The sequence below is a fragment of the Stomoxys calcitrans genome, chromosome 5 (genome assembly GCF_963082655.1).
Source record: "Stomoxys calcitrans chromosome 5, idStoCalc2.1, whole genome shotgun sequence".
Taxonomy (NCBI): domain Eukaryota; kingdom Metazoa; phylum Arthropoda; class Insecta; order Diptera; family Muscidae; genus Stomoxys; species Stomoxys calcitrans.
The window spans coordinates 86,581,686-86,601,301 of record NC_081556.1 but is presented as its reverse complement, the minus strand read 5'-3'; the positions used below and the strand labels follow the sequence as shown (position 1 = coordinate 86,601,301).

Here is a 19,616-nt window from a genome sequence, read left to right as displayed (position 1 = left end):
AGAGCGCTGATTATAAGTAGATTCAAAATAAAAACTTTATCTAATTTATTATTTTGACAAATTTGTATAGATGCTATAGCAACATCGAATGCTATAGCAATGATCGAATCTAAACAAGAAGTGGAGCAATTTCGAGATTTATGACGTTTACTACCTTTTATACGTTTTATACAAGTATATGACGTTTACAACTTTTTGACAGTCGAAAACCTTAAAAACCGACCTACAGACCATTTCTGGTTAGAGCTAAGGTGCTTTTGAGATCATGTGGCCTTAGATGGTCCGGGCGCCATTATTTGGCCCTAAATTTGGTCACCTCGGGATATCGAAAAATTCTTCGGGCTGCCAAATCTTCATTTGTGGTCCGATTTCCAAAATTATTGTTTTGCTGGATAATGCTCAAAAATACCTACAGAAAAGTCCGCATGAGGTATACAATTACCCACTAATTTCGGGGATATTAATTTTTTTTTTAAATATTGGCTGGGATTGGCTTCTTATTTTTCGATCTACGAAGACATTTGTGGTTCGATCTTCATTTTGATGCATGATTTGGATTGGTCCCCTAATTTACAATGACATTGCTACAGTATGCGTCAACATCCCATAAGTTATACAGTTTGGAAGTAAAAAATGTGAAAAAGCGGAACGATTTGCATTTTTGGTCCAAAAAAGTATTTTTATTGATTAGTCTTTATTTTTTTTTTTCACGTAACCAACACACATGGGATGTCCCCTATATATGCAGTGCATTGCGTTGGCAATTAGGAAAGTTAAGGGTTGGAGGGAGGGAAAGAGAGAGTAGTGTTTATTGGTATTATACATTAACGTTTTCTTTGTGTTTTGTGAAGAGGTTGTGTTTTTAGAGAAGTTTAAACGAGATATGCCAACTTAACGGGTGCAATATATACTTTAAATAGGATATTTTCTATTAAAAAATTGGGGGAAAAATGCAAAGCCCAAATCTCCCCTTTGGGTTATGCTTTCTTTTTCAATTCATATCTCCCCAAAACACACACAAAAAATGATTTGCACCAAATAATATTTTTAGCCTTCACAGCCAATTTTGAAATCATCTTTGTCCGAAATGTGTATTTTGGGGATTTTGTCAAAAATTCGGGCAATATATATTTTTGAGTTTTTAAATACACTTTTATTTGCAAAATTCTGATAGATTCATTAAGATATCTCTATTTATATATTTTTTTTTCGATTCTGTCCCACTGTGCGAAGTATCACTTCTATTTTGCAGTACCACTTCTACGGAATGTGTTCACATTTTTCTTGTCACCATTTTTTAATGCGTTTTGACAGTTGTCCGATCGAAATGTCGAAGTCAGTACCAGGCTTTAGCTTGAAAAGAGGGTGCCAATTCTAATCCGCCGCATGCCACTATTAACATACACCTAAAGATGAAGTTACTTACTATGTGCGCGCATTAATAAGGCATTACCAATGCAACTCTGCAAACAAATCCAACAAAAGCGAAGTGCAAAATTTAAAAAAAAATTAACACACAATGTCTCGAGTTCAATCGTCAAAGTTGAAAATTCTTTAACTTTTGCACGTCGCTTTTGTGGGATTTGTTTGCAGAGTTCCATTTTTAATGCATGCTTATAGTATGTTACTCCGCCTTAAGCCTGTAATCGCTTCGTTGTGCGCTCGTTTCTTTTAATGTTACTTGCTTTTTTTTACAAACAAACCCAGAAATATCCTTCGTTCACCATTTTTCTTCGCATTTTTGCACCTTTCGTTTTTATAACATCTACCATCGGGGGATACGCCAACAGTTTAAGTTCAATGATAAGGGGTCTTCTTTTTATAGCCGAGTCCAAACGGCGTGCCGCAGTGCGACACCTTTTTGGGGAGAAGTTTTTACATGGGGCCATACCATTTTTTCAAGTGGCATAGTAGCTCACAAATGTCGCCAGCATTTGGAGAGGATGGGTTAGGTTTAAGTGGCAGTCTGCCATCAGACTCACTTAGACGTTTTCGTCCATTGTGATACCACAGGAACAGAAGAAGGAAAATTCGTCCTTGTTCCTACCGTTGAACCATCCACATCGCTTTAAAAAGCCCTTGCGAATGTTCTGGTTAGAGCTGATCAGACAGGTTCTCAAAGAAATGAGAACCTAAAGTGGAACTCTTTTTTTACTGCTATTGCGGGACACACACAGAAGGTGTTCTATAGTCTCCTCTTTCTCGATGTCCCTACAGCTTCTGCAAAAGTCGTTGCTGGCAACCTTCAGTCTATCAGCATGTTTTCCGATTAGACAGTGATCTGTTATCTCTTCTCTTCAAGTCTAGATGAGGCCACATAGTTTTGGGATGCTCACTGCCCCTTCTTTGTGACCATATATCATTCGTTGCCCTTCGGGCCTGGTCCTGAAAACCTAGCTAGAGGAATACCCACAGATTCCCGTGCCCCTGGAGTATGTAAGGTAGTTCCTAGTCTCATAAGCTCGTCCGCTTTAGTTATCTTAGTTGTATGAAAAGATATTTATGCCAATCGTCGTGATGAAACTATATGTTAGCCATTCCACCACTTCCTTAATTGCAAGGATCTCTGCTTGATACACACTGTAGTGGTTGGGTAACCTCTTCGATATGACCAGCTCTAGATCTTTAGAGTACACGCCAGAGCCCACCTGGTCGTTTACTTTGGAACCATCCGTATAGAAGTCTATATAACTTCTGTTACCAGGGATATCGTAGTTCCAATCGGTTCTATCAGCAATAGTGGTACAGTAATTTTTATCAAAAAGCGGCTCAGGGTGTAATCCACACTGCTTGGAACATCGGATATTGTATCAAGGATAACACAGTGTCCGTAGCCGCCACATGACCAATGAGAAAGCTCCCTTAACCTCACGGCAGCCACAATATCCAGAGGCAAAAGATCTAGCATAAAATTCAGTGCATCAGATGGTATCGTCCTTAGTGCGGCTGTGATGCACAAACAAGCCATTCTTTGGATCCGGTTAAGTATTTAGCAGTAGGTGGATTTTTAAAGCGCCGTCCACTAGACCACAACACCATATAGCATAAAAGGTCTGACAACTGCAGTATATACCCAATGCATAACACGCGTTCTAAATCCCCAACTTTTGCCAATGGCTCTCTTGCAGTTGTATAGGGCAAGAGTTGTCTTTTCCAAAATGTTGGATTTGAAGTTCAATTTCCTGAGAGAGGATAACCACCGCTGAAAAAATTCTTCATATGTTTTCGCCAGGATTCGAACCACGGCGTCCATAATCGGACTTGCTAACCTCGGCACTACGGTGGCCTCCCGTTTTATTATAATTGATAGTTGCCATGGTTCAGTCCAGTAACTTTGTTTCAAATCGTCCATGGCTCCTATATTAAAGCAATATGGATCTTGCCATTGCTGACTATATTCATCGGAACGTGTGTTGCCATCCCACTCCAGTGGAGGGGTATCTAGATGACCTCAATCATTAGTCCCCCAGTCAACGGGCTTCTTGTGTCGTTTTCAGCTCTCCCGTTGTTAGACTGTAGTGTCGAACCTTGTCTTTTCAATCTCGAAAAAGAGAGCCTTAATCACGTAGAACGCCATGTCTTTAGTGTAGCCAAACTTGTCATGGAGACGTGGTCCACAAAAAGAGTTGTTTCGTTTATCTCCTTCCCGTGGAAGAACTCTCATTTCTTTACGAGTTGGGAAATTTATCCGAATTGTTTTTCACCATAAGGTATGATTTTTTTTCACTTTATTCGCGTGGTGTTAGTAAATTGTCTATAAGGGTAAGCAGACAAGAGAAGTCAAGTTCATATACGAATGTTCGAAATGTTAATAATATTTGCATCAACCTGAGAAAGTTGAGTTGAGTTTCTTCATGGAAAATGTTTAAACATTTAATATGCGTCAAATTGAGTTATCTTTAAAGAAGTCACTAAGTTTGTACTGACAAAACCTGGTATTTGCCTTAGGGGAAATCAACATATCATATTCGGTTGTGTTCTTGAATTCACTTTCCCTTTCGCCTCTTGAAAAATTATTACACGAATGAAGTGTCCAAAAATAATAAATGTCTATCATAAGATTTCGTAACTAAAAAAAGTAAAAGTGAAACCCAGAACACACCTGATAGAAAATGTACTAATTATTTGTGTCTTATTGGTCGATTAAGGATAGCAACTACCGTTCAGTTGTGCTGAGTCTTCTGACAACGCAACCAAAATAAAAATGTATGTTATGTAGGGCAACTTTTGCCAATTGATGCATGCCGATAAGTGTTTTAGCAGTCCATCAGCGAGAAAAAACGGCTAAAAGTTGTGAAATATGAGCATTCAATTTTTAATTTAAAATACTGTTGAACAACAACAAAAATGATACTTCGAACATTAAGAAATAAAAAAAATAGTTCTACAGTTTGCTTCCTTTTCAATGATTTTCTATAACTGCTCCAAATCCAACATTTCTTCATAAAAACCAAAAAGCTCGCCAACTGGATTTTGTATGCAAGTTAAGTTCCAATATGCAATTTACAATGCCGTCTAGTTTAATGGCCCACAACCTATGATGTAAAGGTTTATTTTATTTGGCACAAGTTTAATTTTTAACTTTGCTTCATAAACTTTTCACGCTCATAGAGCAACTACAAAAATATGGTTGCCCAAAACTCCAATTTTTAGCAACTGGCATTGGCAACTTCAATAACGAAAGTTGCCATCCATAATCGACCCGTAAATGTCAACATTCAATGGTTTCAAAATTGAAGAAAGAAAAGACATGCATTCATAACGTAGTAAATATTTTTATGTTTATAAATTATACGAATATTTGTACAGTAACTTTTTCTTTCCTTCATTTAGTTGCAACATCACGCAAAGAATTTATGTCAATTTCCGCCAATACTGCTGCTACCACTTCAGCAAATACCACTGACCAATTGCATGCTTTACGTATTACTGTTGAGAAACGAGGACGTAAAGATAATGACGATGATCCCCTTATTCGTTATGGTACAATATTGAATCGTATTGAGGTTATGATCAATAATAAGACCAATAATCTCAACAACAACTGTTCGAATTCGAAAAATCTTAATGGCAACATACAAGTTAACGAAATAACCATTAGTCGTGTTCCAAAAAAATCATAGATCAAATGAATTGTATTGCGTTGTTCTCGCCCCCTCCTATTTTATTGTTGTACCTTTCATTTAAACATTCAATTTTTTTCTCTATATTTTGTTTAAATCATTGTTTGATGTGATTATTTTTTAATATTTTTTCTAGGATTTTGTAACTGTAACTAAAAATGTTGATGTTTATGTAATAAAAAAAAAAATTAAAGAAAAATTGTTCTTAAAACATTACCAATATTTTATATTTGCTCCAATATTCTCTTTCTCCGTTTTTCATCTCTTTGTAAAATTTTTTGCTGCCCTTTTGTGCCTACGGATTGTTTCCTTTTCCTTGTATTATAAATATTGCTGCCGTAACAATATCGTTTTTAATTTTATAAGAAGGTGGCGATTTGACACAGGACCAAATTCTCATGGATTTACGTCAAAACAATAACTCCTCAATGAAAGCAACAACTTCTTCTGCTGCCTCATCGCCGTCCTTGGGTTCAGCGGTTCAACGTTTGGCACACGGTGGTGGCATTGTCACATCATCGACTCAAATTGCTAATAATAATACCTCTTGCGCGGACATTTCAGATATGTAAAATAAACCATTTGCAAACTTACAAACATACATACATATGTGTATATGTATAAATACAGGCCAAAAAGTTTTTATAAAAATGTTTTTCTTTTTTCTGACATTCAAGTGGGGTCTAACGGTTTGATATATTCTCTTATATATTGCATACATGAAGTGTATGTTCAGTTATTAAGTTATTACATTAAAATTGCTCCAGACAATTTTAATGTAATAACTTTTTGTTTTTCTTTCTCGATAGGACCGAAATTGTAATTATTCCTAGATATATGTATTTGCAATTCATGATGTCTTTAAAAAGTCTTAACATGTCGATCTATGCGTTTGTTGTTGTTGTATCATATTTGTGTTAAATTTATGAGTTTTTAGCTTTTGGTAAAATAGTACTTGTTAGTGTAACATGGAATTGTAACAAGTAGCATAATTAGAGTATATTGATCTAACATACTAGCGTAGTGCTTTCCATACACAATTTCCGTAGAGGTCCACTTATGATGGTAAAATAACTGTTCCTAAAGAATCAACTAAGAATCACATCCTGATTTGATGTTGCCTCCTGTCTATTTTTTATTCATTTAAAAATCGCATTTGGGGTTTGAGCCCTGAACAAGGAAGGTTTGGTTCAAAATGTAGCTCTTTTATATATCTTACTAGCCGAAACGGGCCCGCTCCGCTGCACCTTCTTTAACTCTCTAATATCTTTTTAGGGTGAGGACACTTCGCCCTGAACACGAATATCGCATTCGTGTCATTATAGCCAATGACGCTGAACGCGTTCGAATCCTGGCGAGAACATCGGGCAAGTGGTGTTTATCCCATCCTAATGTTGGCGACATTTGCGATGTACAATGCCATGCATGGTCATTTATTTTCCCCAAAAAGGTCGCACTGCGGACGCCGTTCGAAATCGGCTATAATAAAAGGTCCCTTATCATTGAGTTTAAACTTGAATCGGAAAGCACTCATTGATGTGTGAGAATTTGCCACTTTTCGGTTCCTGGTGGTAATGTTCTTCCTTAGGGTAATGTTCTCATTAGGGGAGGGACGGCACCTCAGACATTTCGACTCAAATATGGATATCAAATTCGTGCTGCACTTCCAAATTCCTTTAATTTGAGCCCCATATTGCCATGGCCGGTAAATACGAATCGTTTTAGGTTTAAGTGGCAGTCTGCCATCAGACTCACTTAGACGTTTTCGTCCATTGTAATACCACAGGAAGAGAAGAAGGAAGGAAATGCCTTCTAGTTCCTGCGTTGAAATATCCAGATCGCTTTAAAAACCCCAACAACTTGCGAATGTTCACATCTGCCTAATCAGACAGGTTCTCAAAGAAATGATAACATAAAGTGGAACTCCACACAGGTGTTCTATAGTCTCTTCTTCTTCGACGTCCTCATAACTTCTGCCAAAGCCGTTACGGGCAACCTTCAGTCTGTCAGCATGTTTTCCGATTAGACAGTGACCTGTCATGACGGACACAATGACTGAGACGTTTGTTCTAACCAATGACAGCAAAGCAGTAGACCTCTAATAAGTCTAGATTATGTTTTTTTATATTTCTTTATGGAATAATGTTCAGTTTGTTTTGCCATTTGTAATATCGACTGAGTTTACCGCCAAGTTATTTTGTAATAAGTGTGCTGCCATCTATACTCATTGGCCCACAACCTGTGATGTTAATGTTACTTTTGCTTTGCACCAGTTTCTTTCTATCTTTGCTTTTAAATAATCAGCTTTTCTCTTTGATGCCTTTCCCCACTAGGTTTGCCTCGATTTTTTCAATTAGCATTACGAAATGTAATGAATTTGTAGTAACTTTAACGATAATGAGGGCCCACTGTAGCTTATAGTTAAGCAAGTCCACCATTAACGTTGAACGCCTCGGTTCAAATCTCGGCAAGAACATAAGAAAATTTTTTCAGCGGTGGATATCCCCTCCAAGTTGTGGCGACACTTGTGTTTACCTTAGGTAATCAGCCATGTAAACTTCTCTACTTAATGGTCTTCTAAGAGTCCGAGAAGCCATATGGACTCGGCAATAAAAAGGAGGTCCCTTATCATTGAGCTACAACTTGTATTGAATATTGCTATGAGAGAAGTATCTCCGCTGTTCCTTAATGGAACGTTCATGGCCGAATTTGCATTTTTTAATGATGATGACACAACCCCAAGCGGAATGTGGAAACAAATGAACAAAACATTACTTCCTCTTCATTTTACTTATAAAAGCCTTATAACAACCAAAAAAAATTCGGCTGTCAAAAAAAATGTCCTGCATGACAACTACCATTGTCAACTTAAGTTAGAAGTTGCCATCCGTAATGCAAAATTGTCAAATGATAATGCAATTTATTAGATAAACAGTAGTATGTAGTTGTATGGGCAGCTGACACGTAGCGCTACCAAGTTCGCACTGGTATATCTTGCAAACTAGAAATGACAGTTATTGGGTTGGCCAAAAAGTAATTGCGGATTTTTTAAAAGAAAGTAAATCCATTTTTAATAAAACTTAGAATGAACTTTAATCAAATATACTTTTTTTACACTTTTTTTAAAGCAAGCTAAAAGTAAGAGCTGATAACTGACAGAAGAAAGAATGCAATTACAGAGTCACAAGCTGTGAAAAAATTTGTCAACGCCGACTATATGAAAAATCCGCAATTACTTTTTGGGCAACCCAATACATGATATTTATTTCATAGAGTTCAAGCGTAGTAGTGTGATTGAGTTATAATTGGCAGGAAAATCACGACCGCCTATTAAAGCCGAACTCAAGCACCTCAAAGTGAACAAAATGGTTGCATATCGCACCATCAATCGTTATAATGATACTGGTAGCGTAGCTAAACGCCATGATGGTGACCCAGAATTGGTCGGCGAGTGAAGGCTCGAATTCAACGAAATCCATGCCGTTGTAACGATCAAATGGCGAAAGATCTGAAAATATGCCGTTTAAGGATATATCTTGAAAAACGAGCTCAAGGTAAAACCTTACAAGTTCCAAAAGGCACACGATCTTAAAAACTAAACCTTACAAGTTCCAAAAGGCACACGATCTTAAACTAAAGCAAAAACAAGTTAGACGTGAGGAAAAAATAAGTTAGAGCGTGCTAAGTTCATCCGGGCCGAATCTTATATAACCTCCACCATGGATCGCATATGTCGAGTTCTTTGCGGGTATCTCGGTTTATAGGCAAACAATGAATAATGAACAAGAACTGTTATGCTATTAGAGCTAAATAAAGTTATAGTCCGATTCGGACCATAAATGAATGAATGCTGAACATTGAAGAATTCATTGTATAATATTTCAGTTCATTCGGATAAAAATTGTGCCTTGTAGGGGCTCAAGAAGCAAAATCGGGAGGTTGGTTTATATGGAAGCCGTATCAAGCCATATTGGGCACGTATGTTGAAGGTCATGGGAGAAGCCGTTGTACAAAATTTCAGCCAAATCGGATAATAATTGCGCCCCCTAGAGGCTCAAGAAGTCAAGATCCCAGATCGGTTTTAATGTCATACTTAGCACAGTTATTTGAAGCCTTAACAAAACACCTCGTGCAAAATTGCATCAAAATCGGATAAGAATTGCGCCCTCTAGAGGCTCAAGAAGTTAAGATCCCAGATCGGTTTATGTGGCAGCTATACCAGTTTATAACCCGATTTGAAACATACTTAGCACAGTTGTTGGAAGTGATACCAAGACATCATGTGCAAAATTACAGCCAAATCGGATAAAAATTGCGCCCCCTAAAAGTTGAAGAAGTTAAGCACAGCTGTTGGATACCAAAACACTTTATGCAAAATTTCAGTCAAGTCGGACGAGAATTGCGCCCTCTAGGGGCTCAAGAAGTCAAGACCCCAGATCGGTTTATTTAAACTATAGTTTTTGGAAGTGATGCCTAAACACCACGTTCAAAATTTCAGTCAAATCGGACGAGAATTGTGGGCTCTAGAGGGTTAAGAAGGCAAGACCCAAGATCGGTTTATATTGCAGCTATATTAGAACATGGACCGATTTGGCCATTTACAATCCCAACCGACCTACACTAATAAAAAGAATTTGTGCAAAATTTCAAGCGTTACTCCTTCGGAAGTTATCGTGCTTTCGACAGACAGACGGACGGACATGGCTAGATCCACTTAAAATGACATGACGATCAAGAATATATATGCTTTATGGGGTCTTAGGCGCATATTTCGAGGTGTTACAAACAGAATGAAAAAATTAGTATGCCCCCATCCTATGGTGGAGGGTATAAAAATTTCCCATTTGAGCAATACGTAAACTCCCAAAATGATCTTTTTACTTAGCCGAGCACACGTACGAGAATTTGAGCCTACCAACGGCCACTCTACAACCGTCATCATCGAGACTGGCGTCAAAGTACAAAAATCGGACGTCGGATTACATACGTGCAGCTTGCAAATTTTGATTTCTGCCCATCTCATGATCGCCTTCACTATTGCTATGAGACGGTTACTGGATTCTGAAATTTAGATTCATTTGAATCTATAAAAAATATTTTCCCGCATACAAAGCGGTCGTTCGTTTGAGTCGGTAACACTTTGTGTCAGCTACTCTGTAGTTCAGCTATTTGATTAAAAGTGTGTTAGTTGCACTCAGTGGTGTGGGGTTTGATAAACATAGCTCAGCCTGACCAAATATTCTTGGAACACGATTCCTTGAAATTTATGCGCATTTCTTAAAATTAAATAAAATGTATATAATCAGTTCCAAAGTTAAATATTAAAAAGATTTTTTTTAATTTAAAGTACATGAGTATATGTTTGATTTCAATTTTCACTCTTTTATATGTAGATAACACTCCTCCACCTATATTCGTTTCAATTATTTAATTATACATTCGCTAGACAACTTTTTTATGATCGTTTATTAATCGAAAATATTTTTATTTTGTTTCAGTTTATTGAAGTTAGCATGGTTACTCTTATTTTCCTACAATATATTAAATTCGAATAGAGACTACACATACATAACAACCACCAAAATCTATGGAAATCTTCAATTTTTAAGACATAACTAGTTTTAGGATTACATAAGATTTCTTATTTATTCTTCTTTTTTTTACAGAGAAACTTTAAACTTAAGGTATACATACATACACATAAAAGCGGACATAATATTAGTTTTTACGAAATAATTTTACTTAGTTTTATGTTGTGTATATAGACACACACATACACAGTCATAAAAAGCTAAATTTTTGCAGAAGCCGAGGAAAACAAAAATTCAATTCCAAATTGTCTGTACATTGTCTTAGCAGCATATCAATAATTTTTAAAATTGGTTCTACTTTTCCTTTTATTTCAAAAAATTTCCTTGAGATTATAAAACAAAGTGCCAAAATAAATAAGTTAATTTATTTTCTTTTATCTCGTAACTCTTATAAAAAAGTAATGAAATTTTACACTCCAGTTCACGAGGATAGAACCATTGGCTGAAGGAAGCGTTTTATATAAATATGAGGTAAAGAACTTGGAATTTATTTTATAAAGGGATAGCCGTGTCCCGCTCTGCTTCTTTAACTCTCTAATATCTGTTAAGGGTGGGGACACTTCGCCCTGAATGCGATATTTGCGAGGCATGGTCATTTAAAAAAAGGTCCCTTATCATTGAGTTTAGACTTGAATCGGAAAGCACTTATTGATGTGTGAGAATTTGCCCCTTCTTGGTTCCTGGTGGTAATGTTCTTCCTTAGGGTAATGTTCCCATTAGGGGAGGGATGGCACCTCAGACATTTCTACTCAAATATAGATATCAAATTCGTGCTTCACTTCCAAACCCCTTTAATTTGAGCCCCAGTCCTGACTGGTCATTGCATGATCTGGTCTGTGACGTCTCGCTGGACACCGGGTAAACCTTACATGTCAATGCTGCGAGGAGAAGCATGTGATCACCTCTTTCCGAGCCTAGATTCCCTCCAAACACTTAGCCCTATTCTGGACGAATGTAATGTGTGTGTGTGTGGACCCTCCCCTTTACCCTAATTTTCAGAAACGGCAGATCTCGGTCATGGGAGATGCGATTTAAGCGAAATTTTGCGTGCCCTCTTATAGTACCCCAAAAATGTATCCAATTTTCGGATGCTGTAATCAAGGGGGCCGCCCCACCCCAAAATCCACCAAATATATATTTTGACCAAAAACACCCCCCAAAGAGAACAAATTTACGACCATAACAATATGGGGCTCAAATTAAAGGTCTTTGGAAGTAAAGCACGAGTTTGATTTAATACTCGGGAAAAAGCGTCTATGGGACCACCCCACCCCCATAACAACACCCATATAGGACGTATTTGCTAACCATTCCAATAAAGGGGCTGTTATAAGAGGTATTTTACAGTAGAACACGAATCTGATATTTTGAGGTCCAAGTCACTAAACGACCGTCCCATCTCCCAAAACCGATCATGTTTGCCGATTATGGAAAAATTGAGCTCAAATGAAAGGTATTTGGGAGAAGACCAAGAATCTGATATCAACATGCCAACATACCAACTGCCTAAGGGACTCCCACCCCCATAACAACCCCAAAAATAGGACGTATTTGCTCACCATGACAATTTGGGTCTTAAAGGGAGTGGATCTCGATATTGATAGTTTATAGGGCCCATACCCCAAACCGAAAATATTTGCTGAATTTTGCAAAAAGGGGTTAAATGATAGGTATTTAGCATTTCGCGAAAACGAAATTGATAGCCAATTTTGAGGCCAATGGGAATATGGGGTTCAAATAAATGATATTTGAGAGTAGAGCACGATGCTGATATGTTTTCAGGGATAAGTGTTTGGAGGACCACCCCACTACCCAAAACAACCAGAGTATGAAATTGATACCCACTTTCGGGACCAATTTTCAGGGGGTCTACCACTCCACCACAACTCCTCACAAACAGCAATTATTTACTGACCATCGCAATATGTGGCTCAAATAAAGGTATTTGGGAGCAGAATGCGAATCTTATATCCGAATGTGGGACCATGTATTTGGGGCAGCGCCCTTTTCCCAAAACACCTCCAAAGAGTACACATTGTTCGAGAACGCTTCATCCCATAAACTCCCCTTAAACCAATGGCAATATGGGTCTTAAATAAATCGTATTTGAGAGAATAGCAAGATGCTGATATTTTTTTCAAGATCAAGTGTCTAATGTACCACCTTAATCCCGAAAACACCCCTAAATCAGACATCATAACAATATCGGGCTGAAATAAAGACTTACGAATGGAGTATAACTAACACCCAAACGTAAATGACGCTTAACCCTCCAAGCGAATTCATAGACCAATAAAGATCATATGGGATTCAGATAAGGCATTTATATTGTTATACTATTAGTCAAGCGATATATGTACATATACTATTTTCGTAGCATGGTATTTCACTAAAAGCTCCTTAATTGTCGAAAATAAATATTCAAAGGATAATTTTGTTCCATATAAAGTAAAAGAAGGCGCAGCGGAGCGGTCCCTGTCCAGCTAGTTAACTTAATAAAAATAGATCAAATATTTCTTGATTAAATGAAATCGGCTGACGGAGATAATACAAATCTGCCGATGAGCTTATATTGAAACAAAATATAAGCCGATGATGTAGAACAATGTATGTTGTGGATGTAGCTTATTGTTTAGTTACTGCAAACTTTCAAACATTTTTCGTTTAGAAAAATTTATTCAAAACTTTGCATATGAATTTATATGTTTATTATGCATCCAAATTTAGTCATTGTCTGATATGGTAAACCTGTATTAAACTTTTTATACTCTTAAAGAATTTTTTGCCTTAACTTTAATTGAGTTATATGTTACTACTTTTAAGGCTTCGGATCCCAAAATGTCATTTAAAGGTCTTTACAATTTTGTCTTATCATGAATTGCTTCGAAATGGCAGAGGAATTGAACAAAATTTCCAATCACATTTTTGGGTACCTACTCCAACAAGCCAATAGTGGTGACCAAGAAAACAACAGTTACCACAGTTGCACAAGATGTATCATAAGGTTTCTAGCGTTGACCAAACTCTGAATCAGGTACATATCTTTACTGAGAGGATAGCAATCGGGTAGTCAACAAGATTTATTTGTCAGCATGCCAAAAGCTGCCGGCAAGCAACTTGAGGACCTTGATTTTACTCCTGACCTTGTCAAAAATTGCAGTGACATGTGAGGAAGACTATAAAGGCTGTCAAATGTGACACCAAATATTTTGGGATAGTTGCAAATTTGCCCATGAAAATTGCATTAAGGAACTGGGGCAAACTTCTCACATATCAATGAATGGAGTCCGATTTTATTTTAAGCTGAATGAAAGGGACCTCCCTTTTATAGCTGGTCGAAATTCTTACAGCGTCGACTGTCACATTAAAATTAGATGGAGTGAACAGTATGGCTGAAGATTTGGTGGAGTATGTCTTCAGCAAAATAAAAGGCAATATCAGCAATGTAGTTGTGTTTGTTGTAGCATTGTGTTATACATTGAAGCTACAGCCCTTGCCAATGAAGGACTCCATCGTATCAATCCGGTACGTACAACCGGCTCCTATAGGATTGAAGGGATGCAAGGTAGAAGTTCCACCTACCGCAGATATCATCACCGAGGTTACCCGAAGCCATGATCATACAATCGTGGGTATAGTATTAGAGCTGACAAACTATCGATAATCGCAACATTCGATATTTTCGATACTTTTAATAATAAATTTCGATAGTATCGATACTATCGATAATTTCCCTTCACCTATATTTCAAACGAATATGAGAAGTAAAAATCAGGCGATCGATTTACATAGGACTAAAATATCAATGCACAGACCAAATAAAACCAAGGCTAATAAAGTCAGTTAGAAGTCAAGAGGGAAATCATTGTTTAAAATGTTAGCCCAATTGGATGAAAATTGTGCCCTTTATAGGCGCAATGTATCGTAAAGGATACATTCAGTGTCGTATTGCTTATTTTTGTTAAATTTTGCAAAAAAAAAAATAACTTTTGCGATAGTATCCATCGGAAAAATATCAATCGATATTCTGTCAAAAAATAAAATATCAATAGTGCCATAGATATTTTGCCAGCTCTACATAGGATACGATCTCGATGCTGTGTGGAGGGTGTGGAATAGAGGAGAGGTAGGGGTTTAACAGTGCCTAAGATATCACCCCGCCTTGACTTACCCCCTGTTTCACACTATGGGTTTCGATTGTTATCTCTAAATTCCACAAATGACAGGCGACAGCACAGGTAATTCGTAATCCAAAGTTTTAGCGATGTCCTCAAAAAGCGTGGTATTAATGACCGAGGGCTTTGGAGAGGTCCAGAGCCACAAGGACATGCCTATCTTATAGCCTGACCTGGTTTAAACCAAGCTTAATATGTGTAATGATGGCATTCGAAGCAGTCGTAGTGCTATGCATCTACGAAATCCGTGCTGGAGCTAAAGGGCTAAAAGGCAATTCTCCAACTAGGTTCAGAAGAAGAAGTCCCTTAAGCTTCTTGGCTACTGGTAAGAGAAGGAAGATCGGTCTGTAAGACTCTCTCCTTTACTCGGAGCCTTTCCAGGCTTTAGTAGCGAGATTACTCTACCCATGTCGAACTATGAGAGTGCTCAGAGACAGTTTGAGAATCGGTGTCATGTACTCGACTTCCGGTATGGGCCCAACGCCTTGGGCGATTTGGCGCTGCGGATGATATTTGTAACTTCGTTCACGGCAAATCGTGATGGGCTAAACAAAAACTTCTGTGTTGCCGGTTTTTGGAGGCCACCGTAGCGCAGAGGTTAACACGTCCGCCTATGACACTGAACGCCTGGGTTCGAATCCTTAGGAGACCATCAAAACAATTTTTCAGCGGTGTTTTTCCCCTCCTAATGCTGGCAACTATGCCATGTAAAACTTATCTCCAAAGAGGTGTCGCACTGCGGCCTCTTATCATTGAGCTTAAACTTGAATCGGACTGCACTCATTGATATGTGAGAAGTTTGCCCCTATTCCTTAGTGGAATGTTCATGGGCAAAATTTGCAATTTTTGGCTGCTTTTGAAGACTATTCTTCCGAGAGTGCGTAGACGATATTTGCAACTAATCTCTATGAGAGAAGCTTGCATCTTAGCTCCCACAAAGGACTATATGTGTGTGTGTGGGCTGATCAGCCATTTATGATGGGGAGGCTTACAGTCAAAATTTTATTGTCATTATTCTATATTGAAAATCACTTACAAAACATTTTTATGTCTAAATTTGGTTTTTAAATGTATTTTTGTTTTTCCTTTTGGCAACATTACCTACATATTAAGTAATTTAGTTTTTTTCTTAATTAGTGTGTAAATAGAAACAAATTTAGTAATGTAGTAAAGTTTTCTTGGTAAAGAAATCATTTCATTATCTTAATTTTTAATTTTTCTAGACTTGGTCATATTGATTTAATTTAATGTGTATTTGTTTTTTCTTTTGTAATACTTTTCATTTTTTTCTTCTAATTTTTAAGAAAAGGTAAGCAAATCACTTTGGCACCTTTTTTATGGATAGGAATAAAAATCCTGAATATTAAGGAAAAAAAATAAAATAAGGCAACATCTACTGTAAAAAACAAATGTCTGCAAAAATTTATTAAAAAGTTATCAAAAAAAAAATATGAAAGAAGGCTAAATAGTTACGATATAAGACTAGGTTATTAAAATTACTGTAACTATACAACAATGTAGTAGTTAAACACAAAATAACCTAATAATATGTACATAGAAATAAAAAGTAAAAGTAAAGATAATGTACTTTATTGTAAACTCACAAAACAAATGTGAGTTATAAGATATGACTATCACCCAAGCTACAATTTTCCAACACACAACTTAAAATAAAAAAAAGCAGTTTATGGCTTCATGTTTTTTATAGCAGCGAGTGCATAACGACAAAAATTGAAAACATAACCGTTAATATAATCACATATTTTAAAGAAAATATTAAAAATGCAAAAAAGTGTTGTTTTATTTACATTTGCTGCATAAAACTAGCAAAAGTTTTGAGATTAAATCGGCCCAAGTATAAAACAATGAGATTGATTAAGGTAACGAAATGGTTTCTTTCGCATAGTCCGAAACACACACATCCGAAAATGTGTATGATATTTATTATTATTTTCAACGAGATGTATTAATTCCATTCTAATCTTTATCTAATATATTTGCAGAAAACGAAATAATTTCATTAGACTCTCCATCGCCTCCCTCAAGTCCTGTACAAGTCACAATAGGTAATTTAAAAAGAAATTGAAAACGTTGCGGGGTTGTATAAGCACTGACAAGGAGTGGTAAGTGCTTGGAGCTTATGTAGTACAAACATTAAACAACGGCACCCACCATAAAACATCGAAAGAGAAAAGTTTCAAAATTGACACACCATACACTTCTCGTTGCCACTAGTTCAATGCCTCTGGGCCATATAATTCTATAACTTTCCAGTTGTTCCATAGTTAACTCGTTTCTAGTTTTAGAATTTATTTTTACAAGTTAATGGATAGATATGTTATGTGTGGCATGAATTTGACATATGCATACAAAAATATATATTGTTTATATTTTTTTATTTAAATTTAATCCTAAGTAAATCCCCAACCTGACTATCAATAGTGGTATGAAAATACCTGTGCCAAAGTTTGTATATATTAAAAAAAATGTTACGATATTGAAAACTCCTTATTGTTTGGAATGTCTTTATGTGATCTCGCCTACTTAATAAGGAAGAACATTTCAAGGTTTAATCCCCATGGCAGCCGGTTGTACGTACCGGATTGACGACCCGATGGAGTCCTTCATCGTCAAGGGCTGCCGCCTCAGTGTACAGCACACTGCTACAACAAGAACAAGGTTTAAACATGGGAAAACAAATGTGTATATACATATATATCTTAGAAGCAGATCTTCATGACCTAAGTGGCCCTTTCGTAACCTCTAAGCATCAAGCAATACTACTGCTGACACATTTGGGGTGAAGCCATCCACATGCCATACAAGACTTACCGATGCATCCACCAGTAACAACGGTTTGGTTGGTTTATGGAATACAGGCCGTAATGCGGACATTCGGAGAACATTTACATAAAGATAACATTTTTCATATATGACTCAAATTTTATCCGATTTTAAAAAAGAAACTCCTCACTAGAACTTGGCGAAACAGTTAAGGGTACAACAGCCACAAATCATATGGTGCAATCCGCCATCTTGCCATTAAGCTGGTCGACGTTTTGCCAACACACACAATCGTGTGTGTACATGAGCAGAGAATATGAGAGAAAGAAGATGAAAACAAATAGAATGCAAACAAAAACCTGACATCTTAATACCGTCAAACCTGGCCGGCTGTTAACAGCTGTTCGCGTGAGACCACCTTTTTAAATCCGCCTTGCCACTACAAGATTATTATTGTCTCTTATATCTCTTATATATTAGACGCATATACTAACTAATGTCGAGAGACATACATTAGGAATCTCTACGTACGACGATGAAGTAGTCGAGCAAAAGGGTTCTAAAACGGAAGTTCTGCTTTTTAGCAGATTCAGGTTACCCATGATAGCACCTGTCTCCTCGAGAAAATGGAGTGTTCCATTTACTGAATGCGCAAATGTTTGCATTTGAACTTTACATCCACAATTTTTGGTAGGACGAAAGAGACAAATTTTGTTTATACACCTGCACGAGAGTTATTGGAAAAGGTTAAGGGCTTTAACCGCGTGTCTTTCTCTATACAGCAGTTGTCTGACCTCAAAAAATACACCTAATGTTAACCTAGTCTGAGGAACTAGGACTTGGTATACCGATAATGTTTGCCGATTGCTAATGTGACATTCGGAACTTCTTCCACAGTTGTTGTTATCACATATTCGCATGTGAAGGTAGCTATCCCCGTCCAGCACCTATAGGTGAGCAAAGGTCGTTCCGGTCCATAAAACTGATCGCCGCTAGAACGTGACGACCATTGGTTATTTAAAGCAGGGCTGCGGAGTTTGACACCGGGTCGGAGTCGGGTATTAAGTAGAGATGGTAAAATATCGATGGCATTATCGATATTTTATTTTTTGTCTGAATATAGATAGATATTTTTCCTATCGATACCATCGGCAATGTTAATTTTTTTACAAAATTGATCAAGAATAAACGAGCTGACACTGAATGTAACCTTTAAGATACATTACGTACTCTGACGCCGGCTCTCCCACTTCGCACTGATTTAAAAGCCCTAATAACACACCATCGTAGCGCAGAGGCAAGCCTGGGCTCTAATCCTGGCGAGAACATCAGAAAATAATGTTCAGCTGTCCCTTCCTTCCTAATGCTGGCGACATCTGTGAGGTACTGCAAACTTGCCCATGAACATTCCATTAAGGAACTGGGACAAACTTCCCACAAATTATTGAGTGCTGTCCGATTAAATTTTAAGTTCAATTATAAGGGGCCTCCTTTTTATAGCGGAGTCCGAACGGCGTGCCGCAGAGCGACACCTCTTTGGGGAGAAGTTTTTACATGGCAAAGTACCTCATAAATGTCGCCAGCATTAGGAGGGGATAACCACCGCTGAAAAATTGTTTAATGTTCCTGCCAGAATTCGAACCCAGGCGTTCAGCGTCGTAGGCGGACATGCTAACCTCTGGGCTACGGTGTGAGGTACTATGCCATGTAAAACTGCTCCTTAAAGATGTGTAGTCTTGCGGCACGCCTTTCGAAATCGGCGATATAATGGAGGTCCCTTGCGTTGAGCTTTAGCTTAAATCAGACAGCACTCGTTGATATGTAAGAAGCTTACCCTCACAAGGATGAACAGGAACTTAGTTATTATGCTAGAGCCGGAGCCCCCGGCCTCTCATTGAGACTCCACCTAATATAGCTGATTGTCCGCGACAGTAGTTGCAGTT

At 37.4% G+C, this 19,616-nt stretch overlaps 1 protein-coding gene across 9 annotated transcripts in view; it reads left to right on the top strand.

Moving 5' to 3' along the window:
- LOC106085267 (E3 SUMO-protein ligase PIAS2) overlaps window positions 1-17,230 on the top strand; it is a 38,344-nt gene extending 21,114 nt beyond the window's left edge. For 3 of the 9 annotated variants that reach the window (XM_013249433.2, XM_013249434.2, XM_013249439.2), the window contains one exon: window positions 4,834-5,202. In XM_013249433.2, coding sequence (XP_013104887.2) covers window positions 4,834-5,123 — 290 coding nt within the window. In that variant the 3' untranslated portion in view covers window positions 5,124-5,202. Of the gene's footprint in view, window positions 1-4,833; window positions 5,203-5,489; window positions 5,775-10,621; window positions 10,755-10,789; window positions 11,656-16,892 lie in introns of those variants that run through there. The other 6 variants (XR_009398270.1, XM_013249437.2, XM_013249440.2 and 3 more) reach the window with 6 other exon arrangements.
- Window positions 17,231-19,616: the final 2,386 nt, after the last annotated feature.